The sequence below is a fragment of the Marmota marmota genome, unplaced genomic scaffold (assembly GCF_001458135.2).
Source record: "Marmota marmota marmota unplaced genomic scaffold, marMar, whole genome shotgun sequence".
In the NCBI taxonomy this organism is placed as follows: Eukaryota; Metazoa; Chordata; class Mammalia; order Rodentia; family Sciuridae; genus Marmota; species Marmota marmota.
In genome coordinates this window covers 295,166-314,867 of record NW_026000068.1, presented here as the reverse complement: position 1 = coordinate 314,867, position 19,702 = coordinate 295,166, and the positions used below count along the sequence as shown (strand labels likewise).

Here is a 19,702-nt window from a genome sequence, read left to right as displayed (position 1 = left end):
AAGAAGCTCACATATGCTGAGACTTCACCAGCACAGGACACACTCCTTGAAGGCATACAGGCAGGCACTCAAGGGCACAGGCTTGCTGAATGCAGCCAGAAAGGCCGTTATCTTCCATAACCCTCCATGTTCAGTTATCGGATTCCACTTAGGTTTTGATTCTTTCAAACAAACAAGGCCTGCGAATTTCCCACATCTTGTGAGGATGGAATAAATGCGGAATACAGCTCTGCCTTTGTCAGAGAGGAACAGCACTCTCCCATGCAAGGCCCATAGTCCCCTCCAGAGGTGAGATGCCCACAGCCCAGCCTCCCAGGCTCTGTGATGAGGGTGGGTGACCGCTCCATGTGAAGGGCTGGTGGCAATGCTGCTGTGCTGAGCAGTGGACAGCTGGCTCTCAGACAGTGGCACAGGGACAGCAAGGACACAAGGCTTGCCATCCTTTCAGGTAACGTTGAGATGAACATGCAGAGGGTGCTGCCAGCGGAGGTGAGGCTGTAGAGGGGCAGCTATGCAGGGAAAAAGAATTTTAGGGACTCTGCACCAAGAATAAGTGAGACTCACGGACCCAGAGATGTATTCCAGACACCGATTTTCATACATGCCTTTATCAAAACCAGCACTCAGGACATGCTCATCCCACACGACTGGCTCACCTGACCTGGTGGCATGCCCATGCGGGCTCTGACCACTGGGCAGGCTAACTGGGACCAGCAGCTGATTTTTCCTATGTACAGGACTGAGGAACCAGTCAAGCACCTCCAGGAAGGCCAGGGTAAAACCTTTCCACGTGGGGACAATGAGGGATGCCCACCTCACCTTCCCACACAGGGAGACCAGACCCCGGGAGAACCAGGGGACACCCACCACACCTTCCCACCACAAGCCACAAGAGGGTCTCATTGGCAGAAGAGTCCTCACAGAGCATGTTCCTGGGGTAGAACACCCACAGCAAAATCACGCCCCAGCACTTCACGTCATGTGCATCTGGGCACCAGAGCAGACAGGTACATGTCACCTTGACCACCAAATGTGGCCTGGAGTAGGTTTTGTTTTAATGTGTGTGAGGGTAAGGAGGTGAAGCCACAGTGGCGTGCACAGGCCAGGACAATGCAGCTACTTGAGGAGCTTGGCCACATTCAGACTCGGCACGGTGATCTCCCTGAAGATGGGCACGTAGCTGGGGTTTGCCTGTGCAGGGCCCTGCTCCAGCGTCTCAATTATGGTCTGCTTCATGTCCCGGCTGGCATCTCCTCGCACGGCCAGCAGTGCACCAATGTGGTCGTCTCTGTGGGTTGGACAGGGGTCAGTCTGTCCCACTCTGCCCTCCCTTGTCCCCCACAGGGCAGTTGCTCAGGCCCCAGACAAAGGGCAGCGTTTCCTTCTCAGAGAAACTGAGTCTCAGCTGGTGGTGGCCTCTCCAACCACAGGTGCCAAAGGCTGCATCTGTAACTGGTGGCTTAAAACTGCTAATTAGGGGGACCCCAGGGGGTTCTTGCTGCAACAGAGCTGCGGCAGTGAGAGAAGGGGCCTCAACGGAGTCAGCTGTACTTGGCTTCGAGGTGGAGGGTCCTCCCCCTGCTCCGCCTGAGGCTGGGGACCAACAAGATCACGTGTGCAAGAAAGTGTCTGGGCCATGTATGGCAGGTGGGCTTTCTTTCTTAGGTCCCCAAAGCACCACAGGACAGATATAACCTAGCCCTTTTGGGCTACGCACATGACCCTAGCCTTCCCTACCCCACCATCCTCTGAAGCGTCCAGCTGGAACATTCTCCACGGCCTCTGCCCCACAGCATCAGGGATGGGCCACACAGGAATATGTGGGCCTCGGCTAAGGCAAGGGGCATTAGGCAGAGGACACACTGGTGCCCTGGCCACCTTCCTCAAGCACCCAGTTGGACAAGTATATGCTCCTCCTCTTCCCAGTGACACTGGGCACGGCAGCCGCTCCCCAGCTCAAACAGGAAGGTGCACAGCTATTACCTGATGTCTGGATATTTGCTGACCAGGGTCGAGACTTCCAGGTAGAGCAGGGAAGGGTCCGTCAACTTAATAACCTCAGCCACAGCAACGATGGTGTCACAGTGACCATCCACGTCTTCGCCAAACCCCTGAAAAACAGCAGCAGGGTGAAGGCAGCCCTTGGCTGCAGAAACAGAGGCTGGCCTGACACCTCCCACACCCTCTCCTGGCCAACACCTTGCTCTTTCTGTGAACACCTCAAGGTTCATTCCAAAGGGGAGCTGAGCTTGTGTGACTACTTGGCCTGCTCATGCAGCTGGGGAGCCTGGGGTGAGGAGTGCCTGGTCACATCCTGGGCTGCAGACCAGGTGGCAACCAGCATAGTACAGAACAGGTCACAGGCAAGGGCAGAGGATGGGAAGGGAGCATCGTACCATCGAGTCACGGCTGCTAGGAAGCCAACAGTGGCCTCTGTGCTAATGTGTCTCTCAACCATGAAGCCAGGTGGGCTGTGGCCACCGACCCTAGGGAGGAAGAACTGCCTTCCTGCTAATGCAACTGGTTCCTACCTACTGGCCTAAAATGGCTTGGGGCTGGAAACTGAAAGCCAGACAGAGAAGGACCAGATCCTATGCATGGCACCTGCCATGAGCTCTTGACAGACTTCCTGAGACACTCACTGAAGCCAGCTTCCGGAACAGGAAGCGGAGCTGCTCGGCCTCCCTGACCATCTTCTCAGCGCCCTCCTTGCGCTCCTCGGCACTCCGGAATGAGATGCGCTTCTGCATGACAGCCCGCAGGTACTCCACTACCACACGCCGATGCGCCTCGGCCGTCATCCTCTGAGAGAAAAACGGTCAGCTGCAGGCTGCTGCTCTGGCAGACTCGTCGTGCTCCTTAAACCTGGGTGACATGGGACCAGGCTGCAGCCCATTCTTCCTATTTCCATCAAGATTGCTGGCAATATTTTGCTGGCAACTCAGCCAGTTTAGATCCACAATGCCCTGAGGCTCCCAACAGCACACAGCAAGCAATGGCCAGCACAGGCCACCTGCAGCACTGGCACACATGGGTGGGGAGGGCACCCACCACACAGATCCATCCTTGAAAGCAGGCAGAAACATGTGCCCGGGCAGGAACTCACTTCCCACACCATCTGACTCATAGGCAGAGACGAATAGTCTCTGCAAGAACAAGTTCAAGCAGGCTCAAGAGGTTAGGCCAGCTCAGCACTGCTGACCTGAGCCCTCCCGAGATTCCCCGGACGTGACCCCTCCTTGAAGCCCACAGCACTCTTGGGGGTTCCAGAACATGAATGCTCCCTGGGCTGATAGCAATCTTGGGGCTGCAAGCATCTCACCCCATAAATGAACATGGGCTCAGCAGGGGCAAGGCCTGGGTACAGGCCAGAAGGATTCGTAGGACCCTGTGTGGACCAAACATGCAGCACTTGTCCCATGGTCTCAGGTCAGTGCTGGTCCCAGCAATGCTACATCTGAACAATGACAGGGACATCCCAGAAAAGAAGAGCCCTGGGACACATGGCACAGCTACCTGGGGGTCCCAGGAAGGATACAAATGAATAAAGGAAAACCTAGGGCATCACAGGGAGGAGAGGGCTGGAAGCCCAACACAGGTGGTCAGGCCCATCAGAGAGACAGTGCCTGCCACAGGTGACAAGGCCCGGAGAGAGGCATCAGTGGTCACCCTCAGCTGTACAACCCCTATGGCAATGCTGTCAGCCGTGGCAGGGGGCAGTGTGCCCAGGAGAGCACCAGCCTCCCTGGAGGACAGCCCCTTCCCTCAGGCCCCAGGGCTCCAAGAGCCCTGCAGATGCATGCACCACTGGCTGAGGATGTCAGAGAGGGTGCCAAGCACCCACTGACAGAACACCCACAAAAGTTGGAAAAGAGCACAAGCATGTGGGCAAAAAGATTTAAAACCAACCAGATTAGTCTGAAAAGTAACTGTGGCTTACAGAAATCAATGCAAGCTTGACAGGCAGGAGAACTCTGTTGAAAGCCCGGTTTGTGGCCAACACACAGCATGTTTACATATATATGTGCAACAACACACACAACATGCACATGAATATGCACACAGCACACAAGATACACAAGTGTACAATTCACATATAAAACTACCTATGCATGCATGCACACACAAAACACATGCGATATAACATGCTCAACATGCACATATGCAATACACACAATATATGTGCCACCATAAGCATACACATGTAACACAAGTGTGCACATAAAACACTTGTGTAAACAAACACACATGCCTCCACGTCCTACACATAGCGCACATGCATAAGTATACACAGTGTGTATACATATGTGCAATACATACGTGTATGACACACATACCACATACAGGAATGGCAAATGTGCACATGCACTTGTAATTAGCATACGCACATACACCCCACACAGCCTCTCTGGAGTCCCTCCCTCCCCCGGCCAGGAGACTGCAGCTCTCTCTTTCCACTTGGGCTGTATCCCTTTCTGAAAACAGTGTTGTGGCCCATGGTGTACAGGTGACTCTCAACCACAGCAGGGCACTGAGCATGAGGGCTCTGAGTCCAGAAGGTCCCACCCTCATCATGAGGCTCACTGTGGGTGTCAGAGCCCGAGATCAAGGGTGTGTAGGCTCTGCCCGTAAGCTGTTGGTGTGGCACTTGAGTCCTGGTGGTCCCTGCTGTTGTTGAGGACTGGCCTCATCAGAACTGTCTCATGTCCCTGCTTTGGCTGAGACAAAAGCTGTGGTGCCTGGAGCTGTCTTTTGCCCACTGCAAACACATACTGGCCTTCCATGCTCTTAACAACAGGCACAGAGATGGGGATGTGGACACAAGGGCCTCACCAACTTCTAGCAGATCTCTCAACAGCCAACAAGGATGGCCAAATTAGCTTGGTCAGTTTGAAGCACATGGTCTCCCTGTTCAAATCACTTCTGGGGGCTTGTTTGGTTCTAGGGACTGAACCTGGGGCATTTTACCACCAAGCTACATTCCTAGTCCTTTCTCACTGGTTTTGAGAGGGAGTCTTCCTAAGTTGCTGAGACCACCTTGGAACTAGTGATCCTCTTGCCTCAGGCTCTGAGTTGTGGGGATTATAGGCATTGCCACTGCACCTGGCTGTAAGGACCACTCTTAATGACAAAGAGCTAGAAGATTTTCCTTTAAAATCAGGAAGTGGACAAGGAAAAGGCATAAAAGACCACTGTGCAACTATGCTGCCTCCCTCCCCAGATTAACCAGACTTGAGATAAGCCCTCCCACATCCTTACCTTTTTGTAAGGCTTTTTGATTTTGGCAAAATCGTTAAAATAGTCTTCCACAGTGACACAGATGATGTCCACAGCGTTCGACCCCAACAGCCACTTCTTTGTCATCAGTTCATTCAGATGTTGCTGAAAAGCAGAGACAGGTCACAGAAATCCTAGTCCACAAAATGCCTGGGGTCGTGTGATTTGGGAGGGTTTTGTCCTTTGATTACAGCAGCAATACATGGTCAGGTAAAATATCTACTTCTGTGTAATCTGCACACCTGTACTTAAACAGGAGTGTATGTTACACAACCTTGTGATATCATGGAACTGCAGGTGAGAGGTGCAAGTACCTACACGCACACTGCCTTTTAGGGTACACACGCTTGTTGTGTGGACACTCACTCTATCATGTACCCACCCAAGTCTCTGCTGATGAACATCTGCAATTACAAATAACGCTACAACAAATGCACATTTTACATGTCCAATTTCTTGAGTGGAACTTCTCACTCAAATGTATGCAAATCAAACAGCCCTCCAAGGACTACCAATCCGGCTCTACCCAGAACACAAGAAGGCCCTCAGCTGTGCCTCCCTGGTGGTCAGGACTGGGCACTGCTTCACACTGAGGACCCTCATGACTTTGTATCATTTGTGTCCTTTGTTTATTTTTATGTCTCTTTTTCACATTTTAAAATTGTCTCAGAGGTAAACCCCTCCTCCTTTTTAAACTATGGCCCAGGGCTACAGGGGCATGCCTCCTCAGCCCTGGATGCCTGCCCGTGCCTTTCCATTGCTGTACAACCGCAGGTGATACTCCCTTCCCAGCAGGACCTGTAATGCCCAGCTTCACTTTTAGCAGGCACAGGGGTTTCTGCCAGTGCCTCCGGGCCATGCCTGTGCTATGCAGTGGATCCTGCCTGTTCATGGCCTGGTATGCCTTCCACGGCAAAATTCACTCTGTAAGTTTTGCTGGCGCGCGTTTCACTCTTCACCCCAGAGCCAGGCTGTGCATGTGCTCTCACTGTGCTTTGGGGATGGTCTCTTCACACTTGCTCTATCTCTTAACTCACATGCAGCTTGATGCCTCAACTTTAGTGGGAGTCTCCACAGATGTGCCTAAGACGGACCTCATGTCATCCAAAGTAAGCAGGAGCCCCGGAAGCCCCTCACTCTGGTTTAATGAAGACATAGGGATGTATAGCTCAGGTCCTGTACAGCATCCACACTGGGCAGGAGGTAGTATGTTCCAAAGGGCAGCATGGAGACCCTTGTGATCTGCCCAGGAATGGAGGGAGAAGCCAGAACCCCCACCCTGGGGCAGCACAGAGGCCTTCTACCCAGCCCAGGAAGCAGGAACCAGGCCCACCTCCAGGTCCAGGAAGACTTCTTCCAGCAGGCTGCCACAGCCTTCCTTGGCAATGGTGTCTAGAATCCCATCCATGCTTGGCTGGCTCAGACACACACCCTCCTCCGCTTCACCCTTTAAATACTTCCTTTTCAGGCTGACAATGGACTCTCTGCAACGAAGAGGTTTGGGTTCAGGGATGTAGCCATGTGTGCTCACTCTCCTCCCTGTTCCACACACCACTTACTTGAAGGTCTGGCAGTTGTTGATGATGGCGATCATGTACTGGACATAGCAGTGTGGGTGCTGCCGGTTCTTCAGGTGCTCCTCCTTGTACAGCTGGGCTTCATCCTTGTATCTGGGAACCACCTGACAGTATTAGTAAAGGTGCCCTACAGCTGCTTCCAGGACCATGCTGACCTCACACCCAACAGCACCAAGATGGGTCTTGGGTGGTCATATGATTGAAAAAAGTTGTCTGCTTTAAGTGAATATTAAAAAACAATTTTAAGTCAGGTTTTGTGATCTGGTTCAGGTCCTGATCATGAAGATGTTGTGAAATACATGATTATAAGTAATCAGGAAAACATCAAATGCTAGGTAAAATGTCCCTTTTCAAAGTGCTACCTTAATTTAAAAAATCAAATTAAAAAAGAACTTTGAACTGGGCAAGGTGGCACAGGCCTGTAATCCCACTGCGTTGACTCAGGAGGATTGCAAGGTCAAGGCCAGTCTGGGCAGCTGTGAGACTGTGTCTCAAAATATAAGGACTGGGGCGTAGCTCAGCGGTTGAGCACCTGGATTCAATCCTTGGCACCACGAACAATAACAAAAAAAAACTTAGATTTTTGAAATGTCAAGAACTGAGACACCACAGGCTTCACCATAAGAGGTAAGCATCTGCTTGCTCTGCCCTTCTGTCCACATGTGACTCCAGAACCAACCAGATAAAACTGGTCAGGGGAAATTCCTCTTCCCAGAAGACCCCCACAATTGAACTGATGCTTCAGCCATGGCCCCATGGGTACATGATGGGAAGCTGGGCCATAGCCCCATAGGTGCATGGTTGGGGAGCTAGACTGTACCCTCGTGGGTGCATGGAGAAGAGCTGGGCCATGGCCTCATGGGTGCATGGGGGGAGGGGTGGGGAAGAGGAACAGATCAGGTGGAGTGGTCTGGAAGGAACAGCTTTTTGAGCAAGGATGATGGTACACACAGACTTAATGCCATCCCTTCTTCTGTCTAGGTTTAAGATCTTCATCGAGAACAATTCAGAGGGAGAGGCACACTAAGATCACTTTGAGTCCCATCTGCTGAGGGCTGGTAACACCGATGTTTAGGGGAGTCACCCACCTGGACTCTGCCAGCACAACTGGCTACAGTGCTCATCAGGTCCAGGATCCCAAGGGAACGGTGTGGTCCATTCCAAGGAACATTAGGAGAAAACCTGCAATGCTTTTTTGCCTTTTTTTTTTTTTTTAAATTAAAAAATTTTTTTAGCCATTGATGAACCTTTATTTTATTTATTTATATGTGGTGCTGAGAGTCCAATCTAGTGCCTCACACATGCTAGGCAAGTGCTCTATCACAGAGCCACAACCACACCCCACATTTTTGCATTTCTCAGTAAAATAGAAAATGGCTTATGGGAATCTTGAGGCTTAAGTTAATTTTAACAACAGCATATTACAATCAACGCATTTTTGCTTTTAACTTTTAAAAATACAGTTTATAAGAATTAGCATACTGGCAAAAATACATACCTACTCAGGAAAGAATTCATTTGCTGAAGACACAAAACTAGTACTTTTGTTTTCAAATCTTCATTTATCTGAGCAGCAACTTGAAGATTCTGTTCAAACATCTAAAAATTGGAGAACTTGTGAATTCTAGTAACAATCTCATAGGAGTATGATGTACACATTCCCCATTTATAAAACCTATCTGCTAGGATAGTCCAAATTAGAGAAAAAGAGGAACCACTAGGAAAATAAAGTTACTTAAACAAACAACTTTCTTAGGCGGCACCAAGCCAAGTTGGGACCTGCAGATTGGTTTCTATGGAGGAATGCAAGTTCTCCCACTGCATCTACTAGGATGTGAAGAGGACTGACAGGGAGTGGGGCCAGGAGGTCAAGGGACTGGGCCACGTGGATCCCAGGTGCTGGGCTGGAAGTCAGTGTCCTAGCTCTCACAACTGCAGCTCGAAGTGATTCATGCTCACCCACTTTTAAGGGTGTTGGAATGAAGGTTTCTTAAGAATCAGGAGGTGGCCATGCTGGAGCTAGGAGAGCTGGGCTCTGAGAGACGGAGAAGTGCAAGGTGCCCAGAGTGCGCGCCAGGCTCTGGTCATGATCCATGTGTCAGAATGTCAGTTTCCAAAAGAAAGGCAAGGTAGAACCCCAACCACTGCCCCATCACTAGGCAACACCATCCTCCCAGGCACAACTCCAGCCCACTCCTGCCTTGAGAGGAGAGGAGGAACTAGAAGACACAGCTTGGGGCATCAGAAAGTGAGTTAATAGTAAGGACACAGGTGAGTCTAACACCAAGCACTCTGACTCATGAACAGGAAAGCATCTTTATTGCTGTAGGTCTCCTCCAAACTCCCCAGATTAAATTCAATCGTGTGGCACTTGAAGACAAATCCTGGATATTTAGACAAGCAAACTCAGAACGGGAGAGCTACATACAACTAACACAAAATTAGGTCCAGTTCAAGCCCAAAAAGCCTTCCCAGGAAAACCTAGGTACCATGGGCAAGACTACTTGGCAGGTCAGATCCTGGATCCTAACTCCAGAGACGGACATTGAGGGTTCTCAACATCTTTACTATGCTCTGCCTCCATTGGTGAGACCCACAACCCTTCTAGCCACCCAAGAAACAGTCTATGGAGCCTATGGCTTGTACCTGGAAGACAATGGCAGGAAGTGTTGTCTGGTAGTACCCATCTTGGTCAGCCTCAGGCTCTGTCTCTTTGCTCCAGTCTTTTCTGTCTGTTTCTAGTGCTTTCCGCAGCCAGGCAATGATGTTGGACTAGAGGTTTGGCATCATGAAGAGAAGGGAAGGTCAGAGTGGGTAGTTATGTCCAAGGATCCCCTGAAGCCATGTGTAGCTATTGCATAGGCCACATGCAGCACATCAGGCAACCCCCGCTTCCAAGCAGAGGCCCCCAAAGAAGATCCCTCTCCAGTAGCCCTAGTGGTCGGGCGTGCAGTAGCCACATCAGTGTCTGTGGGTAGACCAAAACCCTCGCTGCAAGTACAGAGGGAGAATGGACCAGGGACCTCATGGATGAGCACTGTGCTGGAAGACAAGGCCAGACTTGTCAGAAGACCAGAGACAGGCAGGCAGGCAAGTGGTCAAGCTCAAATCACTTAAACCCAACACAGCAACCAGGCCAGCTCAGGATACAGCAGAAGACTCTCTGCCCCAGGGAACCTCCATGAGACTCAGCATACGTTTGTGTTGCCCAGGCACACCCTGACGTCCCATCTTACTGAGACTGGCCAATGGTCATGAAGCTGCAGTCAGACCCATTCCTTGGTCCCCAACTGCTACCCCCAACCAGGAATCAGCACTAAGAACCTGGCAGCACCACCACAGCCATCTGGACACGGGGGTCTGTCTGGGATGGCATGGGCTGCTCCCGCAGAAGAAGAGGCTCCTGTGTCCACAGGACAGGCACCCAGACAGGCACAGTCACAGGCCATGAAAGGCTACCCTTCTCTTCCCAAGTTCACAGGTGGCCACCAAGACAGTTTCTAGGACTGCAGGCCAGACTTTACTCACAGTGAGCGTTGACATGTATGTGTCGAGCAGCTCAGAGACCACGTTCGGAGAAAGTAACGGCTCCAGGGAGTGCACATCCACTTCTGGGGCCAGCTCCATGTTCCCCATCATCTCCACACTATAGTAAGAACCGCAAGTGACAGATGAACAAGGGACACAGAAAACATTCTCAAGTGAGTGTGTGTCTGGTTCACATGGAAACACCGGCTCGCCCTAAAGACCTTCACGTGGCCAAGGTCCACAACTTGGGGGAAAAGCAGAGGGCCTTGTGGAGACTGTAGGCAAGGGGTTCAGGGACCCAGGGTCCCTCCATGATGTCATCTCACTGGTTGTGTTGGCCATGTAAGTCACCTGACCCTGACCTCATCCCACTGTGCCAGCTGCAGTTGTATCAGGGTACGAAAAAGCCCTTGGAAGGTGAGGTCCCCTGCTCCCTGCACTGTGTCTCAGATCTGAGGGCAGGACTAGCCAAGTGGGCTGCTGATGGGCACACTTCATTCTGTAAGAAGACAGCGAGCAAGAACTGCAACCTGAGAGCACGGGCACAGAAGCCCCAGAGTCAGGGTCACTAATGTCTGCAGGAGGGCGCAGTCCAGGCCACGGGACACTTGGCACTTCTGACAAAACAAAGCAGCAAGAGAGAGAAGCTACAGCTGGCCATGCAGAATACCTGGAGACAAACCAAGTCCCAGGGAGGCTTTCTACGGGGACACTTACTGCTTGTTCATGTGCGGGGGTCTTACAAGTCAAGGTCTGAGCACTCAGGAAATTCACAGGCCTGGTGCCATGTTCTCCAGGTGTTCAGAACAGTGCCGAAAAGTTACTAACACTAGTCCACTCTCTACACAAGCTCAGGATCTCTTGGGTGAGAACGTGCTTTGTGAGGTTCTGCAAGTACTAACACTTTTTCAGCTGAGGGGTTTTTGCACCAAGACCCCTGCTGCAGCGCACGAGTGTGTTCAGCATTTCTCCAGGACAGTCCGATGGGACACATGTGGCCAGGTTGGAGAACACTCCCAAGGACAGGAGATGCTAGTGTGTTAGGGAGAAACAAAGTCAAGACACAAAACTGAGTAAGCCCCCTAAGTGCACCTTCCAGTGGCCAGAGGTAGGGAGGGCCTGACCCCAGTTGTGATGACTGCTGCTTACCTGCTGGCCATGCAAAGGGGCACATTACTCCCTCTGCACCTGAGTTTCCTCACCTACCATGGGAGGGGATCACAACACCCCCTGCCTCATGGGCTGCTGGAGCACACAGTGCATTGAGGTCAAGAGTATGCTGGGTAAAGGACAGAGAATGGGTGACTCTGACAAGTCATGGCTATGGTGGGGACCAGAGGAGGAAGGAGGTCCAGGACTACTCGGTGAAGCTGACAGACACTGATTCCCAGAGGTGGCTGATATTTTTCTCACACCTCTGTGCTGAAGGGCACAGACCACCACCATCAGCTGCCAGGGAACCATGGCACACATGAGAATAAGCTTCGCTGATAAAGAGGAAGGTTTCCTTAATTCTTCCCCAGCATTAAGCACAAGGGCAAAAGTCAAGCCACATATCCCAGCACATTACTAAATGCTGCTTCTGTCCATGAAGCCATGCAAAGTCACAAAGCATTACCCTTGGCTCCCCAATCTCCAACGACTCAGAGCACCCCCACCACTGCTTGCAGATGCCACCTCACACCATTCTGCACACCACCTGGCTTGCGTTCCCTCATGTGCAAAACAAAGTCCCCTGCTGAAAAGTAAAAGGAGTGCCGTTTTTCTAGAGCCGTACATGCCTAACGCCAGCTCTGCTTACTTATTCAGAGACGGCTCTCCCTTGTTGCCAGGCTGCTCTTGCAGTCCCGGGCTCAGGTGACCCTTCAGTGCTGGCATGACAGGCAAGTTCCACTGTGGCTAACTTGTGACTGCCAATTTTTAGAAGATTAATTGCTACACTGTATGGGTGAGAAGAAACAAAAACCTGGTGGTCTCCTCACCTGCCCAGTGATTGCAGGTCATAGGGTCATATGCTCCCACCTGAAAAGCCAGGCAGCAGCAACCTGCCAGAGGGTGCCCCAGTGAGGAAGCATGTCCAGACACAGTGGGCACAGAAAACCAAGTGCATGCTGGGGTGCTCACATGGAACCCAGACACACAAAGACAGGACATTCAGACCACAGCCAGCACGCTCCAGGCCAAGCCTTTTTGGGTAGGCCAGGGGGCCCTTTACCAGCCTTTAGACAGTGAGGACACCAAGCCTTACCCAGGAAACCACCCAGGAGACCTACAGGTGTCTCCACACATTCTCACACAGGTTTCTAGGCAAAAGAACGCATCAGGCTCTACCTGGTGTAGGTGTTCAAGACCCACGTCAGGAGGCTCACAATCTCGCTGGCCTCGAGGTCCTCTGACGCCAGCTCCTGCATCCTGGTGCTCAGGGCCTGGTGGTACATTCTCAGGAGGTTTTTAAAGATCTCATAGTGGGGAGGGAAGCACTGCACCATCAGGTTCTTGGCGACCAAAAGGTCATCCAGGACATACTTCCTTATGATCTCCAGGTGGCGCACGAGCCACATCTTGTCCGACTCCCTGGTGTCTGCCTGTGTGCCCTCGATTCTAGTTGTCACAGTCCTGTCCAAGATGGAGAACATCTTCTCTTTCCAGTTTTTGGGCCTCCCAGGAGGAACAAAGCCAGTTTGCTTTTTTCGGTCAAGTATACGTCTGTCAATTTTTTCTTCCCTTTCGATGATCCTGACCACAGAGACCAGCAAGGTGGGGTCCCGGCGGACAGTAACCAGTGATCTCTGCAGCACCATCCACAGCTGCTTGGCCAGCTCATCAGAGAGACCCTGTGTGCTGCTGAAGTAGCCATGGATGAGGGTCATGTCTCGTGTGTTTCCACTGTCCATGCGGTACTGCTCGCACATGAGCCCGTCTCGGGAGCACTCCAGGTCCATCAGCTTTCGGTGGGCCTGTAGCAGCGCCCCCTGCTCAATCAGGTCCTGGGTCTCCCTCACGATCTCAGGCACTAGGGAAAAGGTACAAGTTGGTCCCTTAAAAACATACAAGGCTGTGTGCAGGATTCTGTGAGACAGCGGGGCAAAGAGCCTGAGGTCTCTGTCTCCCCACCTAGAATCTGACCTAACTATTCTGAACACCAGAATCTGCTAAAGGCCAGGAACTCCCAGAGGAGGCCTGGACGGTAAAGTGGGTTATTTTTGGCCAATCTCAGCTCTTAGCACAGCAGTGCTGCCCACACTCCACCCACTGTGTGGCAGTTGGCTGGGCATGTGCCTAGAAGCAACTTGAGCCCCTCTCAAGAGCCAGGGTGGGCAAAGCACTATCTTCCAAATATGGGGACTGTGTGCTCTAAGTGCTGAAGGGACTCCTGATCACCAGGGAGTAGGCACAAAGGGTGCAACGGGCTACAGAACTCCTCCTGCTGAAGAGTTTGTGGTGGGAAGGTGGGAACCCTCATCTTCCAGCAGTTCCAGGGGTGGAAAGGGCCAGTACTATCCCTTCATCTGCTTGTCCTTCTACTTTTGGAATCCAGACTTTCAAGAACACTAACACTTAAAAGCAAACTGCCTATAGAGGACATCTGAAGTCACTGTGCTGACAGGCAAAGGCTCAGGTGCCTCAGCAACCCAGGCAGAGAGCCTGCACCAAACCAAGCACAAGAACCAGCAGAACCGGTTGAAAGGGGCATTTAACTGAAGGATCACCACATACCTTAGATTTAATAAAAACTCAGAAGACACCACAAAAAGAGGAAAATAAAACCAACTCAAAAACAAGAACAAGGAAAGCTGCCCCTAAAGACTCAATGGCCAGTTCACTAGACTAAACAACTTGTTAAAGATTCTCAAGAACTAAAAGGACCAGGGTTGGGAGGGAGGAGGGAGGCGAGTGCTGAAGTGGGTGGTGGCTAAATTACATCGTTATACTATGTGCATGCACGAATCCCACCATTTATGTACATTATAATGCGTTGATAAAAACCTGAAGACCATAGAAAAACAGAAAGAAAATAAGTGATTGTTTTTCATCTTTCTATTTCATTTTCATACACCTAGCATAATAAAAATCCTTAGTGATTAAAAAAAAAGATTCAACAACTAAGTGAGAAGTGGAGAAAGTAAAAGAGAAGTTTGAACAAAGCTAGAATATCAAAAAAGAGAAAATGTAAAAAGAAACAAAGAAACCCTGGAAGTAAAAGTACAATGTCTGAGCAGATCTGAGCAGGCAGGAGGCAGAACAGCAGTGTGAAGGGGCATGACAGGGTCTCAGGTGTGAAGACAGATAAGAGATGGCTATGGAGAAGTGCATAGAGCCCACGGGACTTGTGGCCCCTAGAGCAGAGCAGCATAAGCACTGTGGGGGCTCAAGAGGAGAGGGGCAGGCAAGATGGCAAGATCTGATAGCAGACAACGTCGCTTGTTTAATGAAAGGCAAGCAGGCAAACATCCAGGAAGCAGGGGAAACAGACAGACCCATACCAAGACAAAGAGGAGCCTGAAAGAAGTAGGAGAGATCATACAAGGACTCCTAAACAACATTAGCAGGAGATTTCTCAACAGAAACTTTGGAGGCCAGAAGAAAGTGGGTTGATGCATTCAAAATGCTTACAGACAAATGCTGCAGCTAAATCTCACACCCAGCAAAATTGTCAAATCAAAAGTGAGGGAGGCAGGGAGCAGTGATGCATGCCTGTAATCCCAGTGGCTTGGGAGCTGAGACCCTAAGTGACATGGCTCAGTGATTAAGCACCCCTGGGTCCAATCACTGGGCAGGTGAGGAGACCACCAGGTTTTTGTTTCTTCTCACCCATACAGTGTAGCAATTAATCTTCTAAAAATTGGCAGTCACAAGTTAGCCACAGTGGAACTTGCCTGTCATGCCAGCACTGAAGGGTCACCTGAGCCCGGGACTGCAANAAAAAAAAAAAAAAAAAAAAAAAAGAGGACTGGGATGTAGCTCAGTGGCAGGCACTTGCCAGCACCACAATAAATTAATAAGTCAATAAATAAAAGAGTGAGGGAGAAATTAAGACCTTCCCAGATGAATAAAAGCTGAGGGACAGCTTTCAGTGATAACAAAGAGATGCAAGAAGTAAGATGTAATCAAATAAGAGAAAAAAGATCTTAATAAAGACATTAATAAAACCTAGTATTAACACTTCTTCAGTTTTTAACCCACTTTTTATTTTCTATATGACTTAGAACACTAATATGTTTAGAAATTAATTATTCTGAAAGCTAATAATACAGTAACCTTGGATCATGACTCCACATTTGGTTTTCTGTATAAGAAACAAACCAACAGTCATTAGTCTGTGTATTGTACACACAAAGTATAAAGAGCGATACAGAAACAAGAGTTTTGTATGTATTGAAGTTAAGCTGATAAATTCAAACTGCGGGGATATAACGTTAGGATGTTTAACACATCTCCATGGTAATCACACAGAACATACACAAAAGAAATGAGAAGGGAATTAAAAATGTTTCACCACAAAAAAACCAAAAACACAAAAGACTGTAATGCAGGAAACGAGAGACAAAGTTACCTTGCATATGGAAACCATGAGCAAAGTGATAGAAATCCTGCCATGTTAGCAATCCCTTTAGGTAAACACATCACACTCTATGATCAAAAGAAAAGAGATGGCAGCATGGATTTTTAAAAAATATGGTTCAACTTTGTATATCTACAAGACTCCTTTTAGAGCCAAAGACATGAATGGTCGGGCTGTGAAAGGTAAAAGAAGAGTCCATGCCAGTGAAGACCAGAGAGCTGGCCACATGATCATCAGAGCAGACAAGACAAAAGCTGACAAAAGAAAGGAAGGCCGTCACACATCCACAGAAGGTTCCGCAGAGACTGTACAACTGCATAACAATTATGCACTTATGCAAATTCTGCATTTACTAACAAACCATCAAAATGTATGAAGCAAACACTAACAGAACCAAAGAGAGAAACAGGTCTTCTGTGGCAGCATCTGGAGACTTCAGTACCTCCTCTCAGTAATGGATGGAACAAGCAGACAAAAGTAGGAAACAGAGAAGGAACATGAGCACAACAGAGAGCACATGCTCTCTCCTCCAGCATACATGGACCCTCCCCAATCAGACCATATTCGTGTCTGACAGTAATTCTCAAGACTGTAAAGACAGATCCATGAAGTGGGCTGTGGAAAGGTGCCTTCGTGAGCCTTCTGGCGGTTACCATCCCACCACCTGACACTCACCTGAGAAGATATTCTTGAGGTTCTCCACAGCTGCAGCCAGCTGGCTGTGCTGCGCTACAGCATCCTTCACATCCTTGAGACTCTCGACTGTGTTGATGCTCTGCCTCCAGTCCTTGCTGACATCGGCCAGCGACTGCTGGATGTCTTTGACATCAGTCAGTGCATTGTGGAGCTGGCTCAGGCCTGTGCGCACCCCGTCCAACTGTGACTGGATCGCAGCCTGCAGGGAGACACCATGGAGTAAGCAAAGCCAGGGATGGCCACATGCTGCTTCCTGATGGACAGACCTTCTTCAGGAGTGTCATATTCAAGGAGCCAGAACAGCCACTGCCAGAGAAAGGATTAAAACTGACAGGGACCCAACTCACATGACCACTTTTTTCACTGCTCTCTAGGAACACAGCATTTACAAACAATTCACAGCATGCTTGCCAGCCCCTCGGCCTGTAATGCTGTGAGCCACTGGAGGCAGCCAGGCTCATGGCCATTATCAAATGCATCTTTAAAAGGACACAGCCCATGTTCTCCCTGGGCATTTCCATTTCTTGACAGGACTTATCAAGGCAGAGAACATTCTCAAGATTTCTTCATTGTTGGAGAGGGGGCATCCAGCCAGACCAGATTCAGCTGGAGGACAGCGACCTTGTGACACTGACTGCACAGGTGAGATTCAGATCCACACTGTGAGGCAGCCCCAATGCCAGCCATAAGGTAAAGGGCATGGAAAACAGATGCAGGGGGACAGGAGGTGAGGAAAAGACCAGGCTGCATCAGCCATGGTAGGAGCAGCTATCATCTAGGAGTGTCAAGTTACATTTGGCCACAATGATCACTTGAGGGTTCCAAGTCACTATTGAGTATCACCAGTTAATCCCACAAGTTTCTAGAACAGATAAAAATTCAGGCTAAAAATGTAGCAAGTCCAAACTACTTTCTAAATTAGTACAAAACTGCTGTCTCAATTAGTGAGCAGAATATGTGGGTGCTTTGATGATGCAGCTACCACATCAAGCCTACTGCTCCCTGGGCAAGTGTACAGTTCTCAAGGGAGAACACTCAATGCCAGGTCAGTGTTAGGATGAACTTTCCTCAAAGTCACTCTCAAAAATCCCAAAAAACATTCTGCTGCATGTCAAATGCAGAAGGTCAGAGTCTTAACATTTTATAACTATACTAAATGTTTATTTTAATAAAACCTTGCCTTCACAGAGCAATTAACTTGAAAGCCCATCCAAATCAGAAAACAGCTTGAAAAGGGATGACTCCTTCCCTGTCTCTCACTTTTTCTTTTTTCTGTGGTGCTAGGGATGGAACCCAGAGCCTCATGCATGTCAGGTAAGTGCTCCACCACTGAGCTACATTCCCAGCATCCCCCCCCTATTTTTTAGACATCCTGCAATGCTGCCCAGGCCTCAAGCTCCTGGGTTCAAGTCATCCTCTGGCCTCAACTTCCTGCCTTCTGGGACCACAGTGCCACCACCACATCAAGCTCATGGTCACTTACATGCCTACCTATTTTCCACAGAATGGCTGTGGGTCCACTATACTAAGCATTAAAATGATTTAAACAAAACTCTCTTTACTGATACTCTTCAAGAGAGCTTTAAATAAACAAGCAGTTGTCACTTTCCAGGTAATGCTTAAAAAGCTAAATGGACTCTTTCAGGTAGGCACCAAGGTTTCTCTCGTGGTGCCAGCAACATTCCAGTTCTCTTTGAGAATCGACTGCTTTGGCAATACACTGTTGGAAGGAGCTGCTCAGTCCAGCTCTGCCTCCTCTTCCATCACAACCAAATTTGGTGAAATCACCATGATGTCAAATAAGGACCAGAAACTCAAGACACATGGCCCAGTCATGCCTGAGTGAAGTCTCCTACCTTCAGTCTGGCCTCCACAGAGGCCTTCTTCCGAGCCTCCCTCCTGCGATACTGCTCAACTTTGTCCAGCTGGTCTGGGCGCTGGAGCATCCCAGCCACCCTCTGGACCGCTGTTGCTACAGCTTCCCTGTCTGTCTCTTTCATGGTCAACGAGTAGGCATCCAAAGGAACCTGTGTGCAAGACGGGTGGGTGTGTGAGGAGAAGGAAGTGCTGGCCCAAAAGTACCCACCACAGCAATGACCACAATGGGGTCACAGGAAAGTGTTTGAGGGAACGTTCAATCCAGGAAACCTGAAAGTGGAATTCGAGTCACGAACTCCTTAACAAGAACACAGACCTTTGGAACTGAAGTGTGGGAAAATTTCACCTTAAGGGAGAAACGGGGGCACCTCACAGCGACAAGACAGGGACACACAGGGGATGTCTGCACAAGGACCCAAGCCCACTCACCCAGCCAGACGTCATCTCCCAGGCACCTCTCTCCCCGGCTCGGGGCCAACTTCTCATTTCTGGAGCCCTCACCCACACCCTGTCCACGCTGTAGGCGGCTGCGTCAGGCCCTTGTGAGGAAAGGGACTCAGGCTGACAGCTCGCGTCCCCCCAGCACAAGTCTCCTGCTCAGCGGCCGGGCAGACTGTCGCCACGCGCGGCTCCTAATGAGCACGTGGCACCCGGGCCTCAACCGACTCCACGGACGGGCGTTCCCGCGGCTGCCGGCGGCAGGGCTCCCACTGTGGGCAGGCAGAGCCCTTCCCTGCCCGGGGAGGGGCGCCCACGGAAAGCCGCCCACCTTCCCAGCTGCCGGCCCCGGTGGCCGCGGACGCCTGAGACCGAGAAAGGCCGAGCGAGCGGCGGGATCCCTCGCTAGGGACCCGGGCCGCGCGACCGGCCCCGCCCCGCCTCACCTGAACTGCGCCGCCGCCGCCTCTGGGGCGACCGGAAGTGGACGGGGAGCAGGAACTTCCGCTTCCGGCGATAGGCCGGGGGCGGGGGCCCGGGCAACCGGGAGGGCGGGGGGAGTTGAGCCGGCGGGGCACCACGGGACCCGTACCGGTGGGACCTGCGGGACCTCGGCGCGGGGTCTCGGGGCGCGGCCTCGGGGCGGGACCTGTGTGGGGCTTGGGGGCGGGACCTCAGGGCCGGACTGCGGGAACCGTCGGGGCGGGGCCTCGAGGGCGCCGTCGGGGGCGGGGCTTCTGGACTG

General features: G+C 50.8%; 1 protein-coding gene across 3 annotated transcripts; it reads right to left on the bottom strand.

Annotated features, from left to right (window-relative positions):
* Window positions 1-592: 592 nt before the first annotated feature.
* Exoc3 (exocyst complex component 3) lies at window positions 593-19,551 on the bottom strand. 3 transcript variants are annotated; one of them, XM_015490429.2, is made up of 13 exons: window positions 19,404-19,551; window positions 18,498-18,668; window positions 16,621-16,840; window positions 12,714-13,395; window positions 10,383-10,500; window positions 9,501-9,626; window positions 8,353-8,453; window positions 6,837-6,947; window positions 6,611-6,761; window positions 5,260-5,382; window positions 2,643-2,804; window positions 1,984-2,111; window positions 593-1,288 (listed from the first exon to the last, which is right to left on the bottom strand). In XM_015490429.2, the coding sequence occupies exons 2-13, from the start codon at window positions 18,639-18,641 to the stop codon at window positions 1,117-1,119; spliced, it is 2,238 nt and encodes a 745-aa protein (XP_015345915.1). In that variant the 5' UTR covers window positions 18,642-18,668; window positions 19,404-19,551; the 3' UTR covers window positions 593-1,116. The 3 variants fall into 3 exon arrangements, with proteins under 3 accessions (XP_015345915.1, XP_015345912.1, XP_015345914.1); XM_015490426.2 differs by lacking the exon at window positions 19,404-19,551 and adding an exon at window positions 18,949-19,397; XM_015490428.2 differs by lacking the exons at window positions 593-1,288; window positions 1,984-2,111; window positions 19,404-19,551 and adding an exon at window positions 18,949-19,397 and having other exon boundaries at window positions 2,730-2,865.
* Between the last annotated feature and the right edge of the window lie 151 nt (window positions 19,552-19,702).